This window comes from Netta rufina, assembly GCF_964035555.1.
Source record: "Netta rufina genome assembly, chromosome: 2".
NCBI lineage: Eukaryota > Metazoa > Chordata > Aves > Anseriformes > Anatidae > Netta > Netta rufina.
Window position 1 is genome coordinate 44,876,850 of NC_140124.1, and position 12,827 is coordinate 44,889,676.

The 12,827-nt window shown below is 37.1% G+C and overlaps 1 protein-coding gene across 1 annotated transcript in view; it reads left to right on the top strand.

Annotated features, from left to right (window-relative positions):
• Positions 1-12,827, top strand: part of NEK11 (NIMA related kinase 11) — a gene marked incomplete at both ends in the record, with an annotated part of 99,225 nt that overhangs the window by 6,671 nt on the left and 79,727 nt on the right. Inside the window, one exon of the mRNA XM_084306670.1 lies at positions 9,424-9,589. Within this exon, the coding sequence (XP_084162796.1) occupies positions 9,424-9,589 (166 nt within the window). The remainder of the gene's footprint in view (positions 1-9,423; positions 9,590-12,827) is intronic.

A 12,827-nucleotide genomic window follows, 5' to 3' on the forward strand; every position in this document is an offset into this window, starting at 1 on the left:
GAGTTTTGTAACTTATGAATATCCAAGCAAGAGTCAGCAGATCGCTGTGTCGTTAAATCCCCGCGTTTGCTGCCTGTTTACTTCTCTGAAGGTATTTCAAGGGAATGCTTGTTTGAAACCGAATCGATTAAAACAATAACAAATGACTCCCTGCCAGTTGCCGTGTGCTTGTTGGCCGTTTTTCAACTCCCTCATTTGCTTAAAAAAGAAAAAAAAAAAAAAAAAAAAAGATTAAAATTCTTCAGGTTGTTTTAGACGTGTGAACAGACACTCATGATCTCCTTGGAAACTGAACGAAGGTGTGGTTCCTCGAGGACCTTCCTGATTGCTGGCTATTTTTAAATAAGCTTTTCTTAGTGAAACATCTTTCACTGGTTTCAGGCAGGTGTGCTGTTGCTCCTTGATGTGGGGCTTAGGCTACTGTGTGTCAGCTGAGCTGCCATCACTTCTTAGGTGTGCAGCCACTCTCGGCCCCAGATGTAAGGAATAACACAACAAAATAGGGACAGAGAGGTCTTGCTGATTTCACTAGGGCAGCTTAAGAGGTTGGCCTTCACCAGCTTTCCACTCAAGTGGCTGAACATGACTTTCCTATTCCGTGAGCAATGCTGGAGGACTCAAGACCTGAGTAAATTTGCAAGTCCTTGCTGAAACCTCTGTAGCGGTGGCTAATGCTCAGGTGTTTTAGTGTAAGAGCACTCCTGCAAATGTAAATTGCTGTGGAGTGAAATTCTAAATGTCTTGTTTCATTTTTGGTAGGCAGTTGCAGCGATGGCCAGAATTTTTTCAGATCATTTCCAGTTCAGGCCAGTAGTGGTTTACAGACTGGTTTGATAACTCTGGGCTCAGTCAAAGCAATTCTCCAGTTCTCACTGGAGACTCTGTGGAGAGGTGCTTTCATCCCTGCCTCCTCCGTCCCTGCCAGTGCCCAGCCTTTCCTGCATCCCAGCATGGCATTAAGGACCAGCAGACCCACCTTGCAGTGAGAACGTGATGGTGCCACAGCTGCCACAAAGCTCTGGAAACCAATGCACTCACACATCTTTGCTGATAGAATTGGTAGAACACCACAGTTGGCAGTTTGACTGACTTTGGCTAAGTTGCCAGCTTTTTCATTTTCAGTGCGATTTGTCCATTTGACGGGGGTGCATTCTAACTGTCTTTAATTTACATGAGTGGGAGGCATTTTTCTCCTTAAAGAAAATATTACTTGGGTTTACTCTAAATTTCATCCCTGACAGAGCTGATCTCCCATAAGCTCAGTGCTGCAGCACCCGCCAGGTTGCGATCTTGTGTGCAGGCAGTGAGTGGTGCTGCTGGTTGACTTAATCCTTTTTCATAATGTTTACCAGCAGTACTTTCAACACTGAGCAGAGAAATGTGCTTAAGGCATTGCTGGTGAATTACTGGTGCTTTGAGGTGAACAGCACAGACAGAATTTAATGATTTTGTAATTAAGCCAATGCCTTGAGATCACATCACGTTCTTTTTTTTTTTTTTTTTTTTTTTTTCCTTTTTTTAACTGAAGTTCAATTTTTATGCATTTGTAAGCTAATTTTAGTATGAAAATGGAAGGTTACAATATCATTACGTCAGGTTGAACTGTGACCACCTACCTCAAAGATACTGTACGTTTTTGCAATATTTGTATATGCCTGCCTATTGTATCTCATTGCAGTATAGCCTTGTTGACAAGATGTTTTCTCTTAAGTTTGCTTCAAGGATATGGTGGTTTCTTCCATGCAGAACTAGCCTCTGGCTCTTTGTTGCAGTCAGCACATTGTAATGAGAAAACCACTGCAGTGAGTGAAATAAAATCTGGATTTGCTGGACAGTTGGTGTATTTTTCTTTCCTTTTTTCTGTTTTTAGGTTGTGCTTATCTGACACATTAGTAAATGAATTCCTAGTTCACTGTTTCTGTTACATGCATGGTGTGCCCTTCATGTGTTCTAAAATAACTTTTCAGTGTTGCAGGGTAGTTGCTTTGGGTTTGATTTGCACGTATTTCACAGGCTTCTAAGACCACAGTATCTTATTTGGGAAGCCTAGGAAGTATTAAAAGATTTTTATCTAACAATAGATATTACACACAGTTGATTTCCCCAGTTGCCTGATCGGCTTTGCCTTTGCTTGTAGACTATTTAGCAAAGTCTATAAACTTTATGCTTTACAAAGATGTAAGCTGTCCTTTTGTCTCTGTCTTCCCACCCCTCCCAACCTTCTTTTTTTTTTTTTTGGTACCATAGATAATTCAATGCATATCAGAAATAAACACTGAAGGAGATGCCTGCTGGAAAGAGACATAGGAAGAAAGAGTTTTCTCATTAAAGTTGAAGCAATTAGTATTTAAATTACTTATGGGAATTAGTTTCACAGAAGAGACAATACTGTTGACATAAATATCCTTGCAACATTGAAAGGAACATAATTCTGCTTACAAATTTGTTTATATTCAGAGAAGAACCAATTACATTTTACATCAGAATATGTTGTAGTTTGAATTTCTATGGAATGAATTCTTACAGCAATTGTTAGAGTGTCTGGTTTTCCTTCGCAACTTCCTGCTCTCCAAATTGTCTCTCTTTTTGGTAAACTGATGCATATAGATGAAGTGGTGTGTGGGTCTTTCTTCGCAATTTCTAATTTCAAACTAATTTCAAAATTCAAAGTAATCCCTATAAATGAAGACTCTTTTTGGCAGATGCTGTAGCCCAAGAATGCAAGTTGAAGAAATGTAGCACATCAATTGTGAGATGTTCGATAACGTTATAATGCCTGAAAAAAAAGTGCTGCACCCAAGCTTTATTACTCTGATGGTATCTCCTTTTTCTGAAAGGGAGTATTAATTAGCAGAGAACAGTTAATAATGAAATGTATCAGGCATGTGTAATAAAAACACAACAGTAAAATGTTTGTTTTAAACGATTTGGTGTTTGGTGAAATTAAGTCTTCAAAGACAGAGAGGATAAACAAATACTTAGTCCTTGTCTCATTCCTCTCTAAAAATCCACTTAGGTTAGTAGCAGTATTACATTTAATTACATTTGTAAACAAGACTAGGCTGTAGGAAAAAAAGGTATGAAGGAAAAAGGAATGAACAGTAGATGGTGATAATGCAACACTTAGAGATGAAGTATTGCTAGGAAAAAAAATATCTACATATGCAGGTATTTAGACTGTACCCAATGATGTCTTTAATAAATTTCCCGAGTAGACACAACTCTCTTCAGTTTAATCACAGTCTGTCAGTATTTGATTTAGAGCTGAAATGTCCCAGCCCAAAATGTCTCATAGAGTTATTAAAAGTAAATACATTTGAATATTTCAATAAATAATGTTAATAATGATTTAATGCATAATAGTAATATGGCTTGTTCAGTTCTATGGAGGATCGCAGAAATCCTCTGCTTTGCTTTATAATTACAGATTTTTTTCCAGTATTGGCACATATGGTTGTCCAAGAATAATTTGGAATATGCCCCTTTGTATATATGAGAAATTGCCAAGTGCAGAAGAAAACTATATAAGCTCAGAGCTAATTTATTTCAACAATGTCTTCTTTCATATGCTTGTCCCAGCAAATGTATTCTGTGGTTCTGTGGGATACTAATTAGGAACTGTTGATTTTCAAATAACCACAAACTGTTTACATCAGGAGCTAAGCTGTTCAGCGTTACTGCATATGTTAGGGCATTTAAAAATTAAACATCTTGAAAAATATTTGTAGGTGCTATCATTGTGACTTGTTGGAAATGAAAAGTGAATCATCCATTTCGCTTGTGAAATCTCATCACCATTTGAAGATAGTTTAAGCACTGTTAAATTCCTTACGATGTTTATTCAGAAACTGAAATAATCTTTAAATAATCCATCTGTGGACATCACAGTACAGTGCTCATACAGCAATTGAATTCTTAGTTAACTTTGGGATTAGTTCTCCATGGTGCATGCTTGTGAATGTTCATGAATAGCAAAAAATAGACTATTTTGGACAACTGGTGATGAAATGATGGGTTTGTGGTTTGACTAATAAATCAATATCCCAATGGCTGTGGGGATGACAGAAGAAGCCCAGCATTTGATTAAAGAAGTTACGCTGTAGTTCTGAGGTGTGAAATGGGTTTATGACTTGACTGATAAATCAGTAATGGCCATGGGAATGATAAAAGGAGCACAGCACTTGATTTAAAAAGTCGTGCAGTAATATTTGGTTTGAAATGTTTTGGCTAATAAGTAGACCTATATATGTAAGTCAAAATAACAAATTGCACTCCTCATTTGTTTTTTATTGGAAGTGTGGTAAGTGACTATACATCTTCTTGATTTTCCCACAGATATCAAGTGTTGTTAATGTCCTATAGGTGTTTTTTTTCCTTAAATAAAATCAAGTATTCATTCTAGGTAGAACTTGTTTGTGTATATTTACTTTTTTCATTTTATGTTTTCACCAGCTTCTTTTTTCCCTAACAGGTGAATGGATGTTTTTAAATTATTTGAGCAAGCAGATACTGGTGCTCCATGCACAATGGGTAAAAAGTGAAGAATTATTTAAATTTTTAATAGTAAGTTGTAAGCTGCAGGGAAGCCTGTCACTGACAGCAGGCAAAGAAATCTGTTAAGATTACTAGTAAAAGGATAGCTATATATGTGGTGGGTGAAAATTACAGTGGAACCAGGAGACCAACCTAAGTGAGGGAAATAGATTCCAGATAATAGGGTGTTACATAAAATCAGTAAATATTAATTGGAAGTAAAACCTGGATTTGCCAAAGTACAAAAGTGTGAGGCCTGAAAGAAAGCATGTGGCAACTGGAGCAGTGGGCAAGTAGCTTGATGTGAGGAGTGCCTCATGCACAGAGGGCAATGTCAAATCAAAGGGAACCTGCAGTAGCAGGATGTAAAGTGGACAGGAAGGGGAGTTTGAGCTAGGGACAGGCAGGACTATGTATGAAAAGTTAGATTCCAGTGAGATACAGTGTTTTCAGCATGAAAGCTATCAACAGAAATCTAAAATTGTGATTTTAGAACTGTGCCACTGGCTGTAATGTGCAAATCTCATCAACTGCATCAACTGTACAATGTTCTAGAAGGCAGCTGACTTTGAGAAGCAGTAATGATGGATGTCTTCGTCTTGTCTGTATGCAGCTTGTATCCTTGTTACTGAATTTCCCAAAGAAGCAGTGTTAATACAGTGGAAGCTGTTGTGTAGACAGGACTTGTGCATGAAGGTTGTGGCCTGTTCTTTGTTTTAGTCCCTGTCTGTAGTATTGTGCCTTCTCAATTTGCCATTTAATAAATAGTATTTAAGAAATCGTTAATTAGATAGGCAGTCCCCTAATTTTAATGTTTATGACCAATTTCATACCCAATTACAGACGCAGTACAAGGTGGTACGTTTTGATAGAATTGCATGTGATCCTTGCACTGAAGAGTTATCAGCATGAAGAGGTGGTTTTATGAAGGTCAGAGTGGATGTAAAGACAATCTACAGATATGGGTCTTGCCACAACTCTCCATATTGAAGTTGGGGTGATTCAGAAATATATCTGGAATAATGAATTTCCAGCTTTGCACACTGATTATGTGCTAGCAGGTCTTGGTAATCTCAGGGTGCAATTAACTGAACAACTGCCTGCATGAAATGAAATTTCTATTTAATTAAAACCTTCAAATTTGGTTCATTTATTCCTAGCGCACACCCTCTCGGTGGTAGTTTATTAAACATTCTTACTCTTGACATGAAAAGAGTGTTGTATTTCTTTTACTTCATTATCAGCTAGCAAATGTACCTAGTCAATAATTCATGTTGCAGTTTACTCAATAAACAGAGTGCCTTTTGAGATAGGCTGTCGTCTTTTAAAAATTGCATCTGATCCAATAAACCAAATTATATAATAATAAAGCACGCCATCAATGTAAACAAATACCAGATGGGTTGTAAAACATTTAATTTTAGATCAGTGCAAATAGACTGCGATAAACACTGCTGTGGCATATTGTCAGTCACTAGTAAAGCTCGAGAAAGGATTCCCACCGGGTGTCCGTATCCTCGAGGATTCCACCTATGTGCTTGTTTTCTCTTGTTTTAGGTCTTGCTCTATTTCTCCCCATTTGCTCCGCATTACTGCACTTGGAGGCACGGTGTGCTGGCCTGGCTGCGTTTCAAAGCGTGACAATGCAAGCCGGCGAGGTTTTGCTGATGAAAGCCAGGAGGTATTCCCTGGGAAGTCCTGTGAGCAAGGGGACTTCAGAGATGGGACAGCTGGTTTCTGTGTTTTGGGGAGTGGGCTTGCCTCTGGTGTTGTTTTCCCACCCCAGAGGGGATTGCTGCTGTTGGTACCACATCCATTTTTCTCTAGGATGGATGCAAACCGTGTCAGGCAGTGGTTTTTATTCTTTAGATGTGAATGCATTCACTTCAAAGGCCCTTTCAGTTACAGTCAGTTCAAGATCAAGTTCAAAGTGTCTTCATGGTATCAAATCACAGGGCTAGCTTTCTATTCATGCAGTTAAAATCTGGAGGCTGTTATTTTGTATTGAACTTCAAGGTATCTGCTAGCCCTTCAATAACTAAGTTTTCAAGTTGTGTGGTCACTGACATTGTATCTAATGTGCTTCTGTTTCTATTCTAAGTTAAGTGCAATTATAATAATAAATCTTAACTAGCACTTTTTTTTTTTTTTTTTGACATATCAGAAGGAGTAGTTCTAAATACTGCATTTGGAGGACATCCACATTTAAGTGTTTTACCCATCTTTTTTTTGTATGTGCCACTCAAATCTATGATTTCTTAGTTCATTCAAATAGTTTTGGACCTTTTAAGTCTTGTTAATATTTGAGCCTTAGTGGCAGAAAAGACAGGAGTAGCTTTTATGAAAAGTTTGACTTTCAGATGGGCTGGTATACTCTAGATGGATACCCAGCAAAATCTTAGTAGGACAGTCTATTAATTCTGATACTCGTACTATATGTTCTGATAACATGCTTCAAAAGATTTGTTTAAAATGCATTGTGTAACCTAACTACATATTTCTAAACTGTTCAGTGCATACAGATTTTCAGCAGATGATACACAGGTACCGTAGCTGAATTATGTGCAGAGGTAACTCTATTATCAACCAATCTGAAAATGCAGGTTGTATCACATAAACAGAAACACTTCATCTCTTTCAAAGTGTAGAGCTAGGTTCTTTTGGTTGAGGGGAAATCCATTCAGGAATGTTTGGCTAAGAGAAGTTTGTTCTTTTCTTAAAATTGCTTTTTTTTTTTTTCTTTTTCGATAGGCACAAAGACTATCAGCTTTATAGATCTATAAGCTCGTTTGATATCACTAGGGTTGCCAAATTTGGGATATATATCTTAAATTGCAGGGAAGGATGGGTTAGAGTGAATTTAAGCACATGAATGTGTTTTATGTGTTGTAAAATACAGTTAATTTGCATAGATGAAGTTCTATCTGAATGCTTTTAGCTTCAGTATATTTTCTTCTAAGGTTATCAGGAAGGAGCCACGTTAGATCTGGAGACTATTACCCATTTTCTCTACGAGACTTCTGAGACCCTGACATACCTTCTTTGCCAATACTTAACCAATACAGAGTCCTTTAAATATAATTTTGAGTTTATTTACTGAAGTAGATAAAAAAAAGCTCTGCAAAAGGCATAAACTCCAGTAGCTATCTTCATATTAAATGTGGCAAAATCAAACTCACCGGCAGAAACAGTACACATACCAGTGGCATGCAAATATGCTTAATCTTGGTTTCATGACAAAAGTTTTCTTTCTAGATGCAAACGCATTCCAATGCTGGCTATGAATTAGCATTATGTAGCAGAAAGCTAGGAACTTATTTACAAAAGGACATTTTCCTGATTTGTTCCGCTGGGAATGAATTTTAATAAGAAAAACACCCGTCTTGTTGTCTGACAGCTGATGACAGCATCAAAATCACCGAGTGACTAAGATGACAAGCTATCCCACAACATAAACACATCAGGCTTTTATTGCTGTCCTGGGCATACAAGGAAGTTGCATTAAGTGATGTTTAACAAGGAATCATTCTGTTTGTCAGTTTTGTGATGTGATCTGTGTGAAGGAAAGAATAATGTCCCCATGCCAGCTGAAGATGAGAAGATTGTAGTAGGTATTACCTGTCTTTGCAGCATGAGGCTTGTCTGTTGAGATGCAGACAAATGAAGTGGCACAGTTTTTCATCACACTGCCAGATGAGGACTAGGCAAGTTTAAGTAAAAATTCATGCGTTGTTAGTAACTGATGGTTGAGATTTAGGAAGAATTTTTCTTATGAAGGAATACACCGTTTTTTCCTTAGATCAATCGAAACTGTAGTTTTATCCCTGTCATTTTTAAATATTGTGACTTTACAACCATGCAGTATCGAATGGGAAATCATCAAAAGCTCTGTGAAGACATTCCTTCAATGTCAAACTTACCTTTCATGTATTCAAGTTATTGGAAGTTCTTCACTTTGTTTCAGTAAATTACTGTGATATTCTCTAGTAGTTTCGAATGACTTTCAGATAAAGATCAATGAGCCATTTCTAAGCGTCTCTTAAGACTGAGGCAAAATAGTCATTAAATACCTCAGCCTTCTCCATATCCCAGGTCTCCCATTTCCTTCTGGAGGGAGCCCACGATTTTCCTAATCTTCCCTTTATCACCAACAAACCTATAGAGCCCTTTCTTAGTGCCCTTTACGTCTCTGGCCAAATTTAGTTCTAAACGGGCTTTGGCTTTCCTAACCCAAACCCTGACTGCTCAGACAATGCTTAGTATCCCTCCCAGGCTATCTGTCCTTTCTTCCACTCTCTATATGCCTTCTTTTTCTGTTCAAGCTTGGTCAGGAGCTCCTTGTTTATCTATACACATCTCCTGGTGTTTTTACCCAATAAAATAAATCATTGTCCTGACTTTTAATCAGAAAAACAGTCACAGAAATTCTAGCCTATGATTTTTCTCATGCATCCATGGAGAGACTTTGGAAGAAGCAGCAAAACCAGACTGTTTCTTGCCACTTCTTATTTCTTGTATGAATCTTGAACATATGCTCTGAGTGGGTTTGAAAACACTTAGATTTGTTTTTTTATTTATGTTTATCATTATACAGTAATCCATAGCTCTGAAAACATGTCATGAAGAAAACAGTGCATTAGGGAATTGGTGTGAAAAATCCTTCAAAATCTCATCTTTAAAATGTTGCTTAATCACTATGGTGACTAGCATATTTATGGCATTTAAATGCATTCTCTTTGTTTACCCATATTTGCCTCATTATTTTGTATTGCCAAATACGTGGTTAATGTTATTATTTTACATTTTAAGAAATTATGGTGGGTTTATGAGCATTATGTGATTTTCTATTTTTCTGTTTTTATTAATATGAAGATTTATTTTTTCCTCTAGAAAGGTCCTGAAGGAGATCTCTGTTGGAGACCTAAAGCCTAATGAAACAGTTGAAGCAAATCTGGAAGCACAACTACTCTCCAAATTAGACCATCCATCCATTGTCAAATTTTATGCAAGCTTTGTGGAGCGAGATAGTTTCTGCATTATCACAGAGTACTGTGAGGTGAGACTTTTAGGTTACTTGGAAGAAATTTGACAGAATGTGTGATTTAAAATAGGGTCTTAAAAGAAACATAGCTCAGGTTTTTTTGTTTGTGTGTTTGTTAATGTTCTAATTTGAATTTTACTCTCAACTTATTCTTTAATTGTGGTATCACTTGCTATTTGTTAGGCATATTTCATAAACACAATATTTACCTGGTCACTTGAGCTCACAGATTCGTAGCTTATAGACAAACAAACCAGAGAAGAGAAAACAGGTGATTTAAATACCAGTTCATTTTGTTCACTGTAATCAGTATTTCAAGTCAGACTTAAAGGCAGACACATTATGAGGTCTCCAGGTGAGCCTAGAAAGTTTGTACCATATATGTACTACTAAGGGATAAGAGAAGATGAGGCCAGGTCTGTGGGGAAGCAGTGTGAAATTTGATGTAAATCAGGGAGGGAAAACTCTCTCATGATTTGGAGCTGATTACAAGAAGCTTAAGCCTGATCATATGAACCATGAATTTGGTAGCAGAATTTGCTTTATAAATTGGAGAACACTGTATGAGTCAAAGACCAGAGTGTAGAGGATACAATAAATACTAAAACAGGCTATATGACAGTATCGTTGCCAGTTTTTTTGACTGCAGCATTTGGTTTAAAAACATGTTGATGAAATCTGTCTTAAGGCATTTTTAAAAGAAGTATTTAAACATATTTAAGCCAACTTTTTAAGAGTTTATATGAAACAAGTCCCTACTTTTGTCTTAAATATAGATGTACTATTCTAAAAACATCTGTTGTACATGTAGTGCGCTTTTTATGAAACTGCGAAGCAGAATTTTCAGTCGTGCTCTGCTAGACATTTGAAATGCTTTGAAAGCTAATGACATTGGACCACTGGGTTATCTGTCCACCATCAGACTTGTAATCACGTTTCTCCAAGCATCCAGCTTTGGCGTGAATAATTAAAGAAGTACAATTCCTGCCAGTCATTGCTTCCTTGCCTTCTTCGATGACACTTAAATGCAGATTTTAGCTGGTATTTATTTATTTTTATTAAATCTGAAATGTTTGATTCTGTTATAGAATCTAAACGTTTGTTAACAACCTATTTTAACACCCATGGAGAAGCTACTTTGCTACATGCCCTGAATATCTGACAGCTGAGGCTTTGTAGAAATTTTATATTGCCAACTCTCATTGGAATTCCAGACCTGATAACTGAAACATTTTCCTAACTGCCCAGATATTCCTGTGCATGGTGAATCACTTTCTCTCTATCAGTGGTAGAAAGTCGCCCAAAACCAGGTCAGTTGATCCTATAGGAATAAAGGAATCTCTTTTAGTGGCATTAAGGAGGTGGCTTTGGTCCACTGCTTTTTATTTTTTATTTTTCCATCTGAAATAAAGTTAGTGGTGAATGAAAAAGGGCATGATAGTAATCAATAATAATCAACAGCTGCTGCAACACCCCCTAGAGCCTTTTTCTGTTCAGGTAAACTGAATGAGTGTTTCAGTGTGGAGTTGCCTGAGGATCCAGGAGACATATACTCAAACACATGAGAATGTATTAGAACAGGGCAAATAAAGAAGGTGGAAATAGATGCGTTGGCTGTGCAGCTGAATCTTTTCAGTTTCGAGTTTGCTAGGTCAGGTAAAAATGACACTGGCTCCACTAGGATTTGCTTCTGATTTTTCCAAAAGGACAGGTGATGTCGTATCACTGCATTTAAGCAATTAGGATGTATTTAATCAAATACTCAGGCAACGGAAGTACAAAGCAAGGTTTTTCATACTGCTATAAAGATTCTTTTCTATCTTACCTTGGGTATTTCTGGAAGTTATACCTTTGTATTTATTTCTCTATAGCATCTTTGTATTTATTTCTCTTTCTACATTTTTTAATATGGTGGGAATAGGATCTTTTTATGAAAAATATGTCAATTTCAATTGAGAATAAGAAAAATGTGTTGCTCTCCAGTCCGATCCTTGTATGGAAGTCTAGTACATTCAGTTTCTCATGCATAGAATAATTACCACATTGGCAGTAATTTGTACTCTTGGGCAGACTCAGAATAAAGAATAAACATCCAGTTGGCATGGAAACAGAACTACCCTTTCAGCCTTATTCTGTTTTCTCCAAAGTACTGTGACTTATTCATTAGCTACTGTACTTTGTTCATTATTGCTTGACTCGTTCAGAGTGAGCCTCCAATGCAGCTGCCCTGTGCTAAACCTGTCCTGTGAACAAAAAGCTTGACATCTTTTATTATAACTGAATTCTATCAAATTTATAGAAAGGAAGTACATGTATTCAGTTTCAGTTTTCTCGTTGAGCTTCTTTGGCAGTTGCCCTCATTCAGAGTCGTATAGGCAATCTAAACTTTGTCATTTAAGTCAGATTTGAAACAAAAATGAACCTTTGGTTTCATGAACCTTGGATTTAATTTTGTGATGTAAATTGGACTTCAATAAAATAGTTTTTATAAATTAAAATAATGTAGTTCCTTTAAATGTTGTATCATTTTAGTACATCATAAAACAGAACTAGTTGCACCTTCCCCCAGATAATTATTTCTGTCTCTTCACTGCAGTCTCGCTGTGATGTGAGTATACATATGCTAAGGAAATCTGAGGGAAAGCAATAACTAGAGCAATGAATGCCTGTTCACATTATCAGTGCTAGGTACTAAGCTGTTTTAAATAAGATACTGGTGTGTTTGATGCTTTTGACGTTTAAATAGAAACTGCAGCTTGGAAACTTCCTATTTAATTTGTATTTCATTTGTTAACTTCCTTATGAGCTTCATTGTAACTGGCCTTCCAGAATGTAAAATTGGGCAGCAGTATTTCAGCATTTTTTTTATGATACACTTTTGTTTTCCCTTTTTAGACACAAAATTAAGGTTAAATTGTCTGTGGGACATTGAGACTGGTCTTGTGAAAAGCAATTCATTTAACCTAAGGGCACATGTAGTTATTTGGCTGCTTTTCTTCTTCGACCACCTGAAAGAAACCTCCCCCTACTTGAGAGCACCCACCAGCCTAACTCTTCACGTCCTATATTGCTTTTTTTCTGTGTGTGTCAACATGTGATTGAGAGATTTCGTGTTGGGACAGTGAGAAATGGTGATCAGCACTTATTGCACCTCAGCTTTCCTTACTGGGACAGTCCCCTGGAGACAGTAGCCTGCAGCAGCACGTGTCAGAGCAGCCCTTGAATCTTGGGCTACTGCTACTATTGCCTCTCA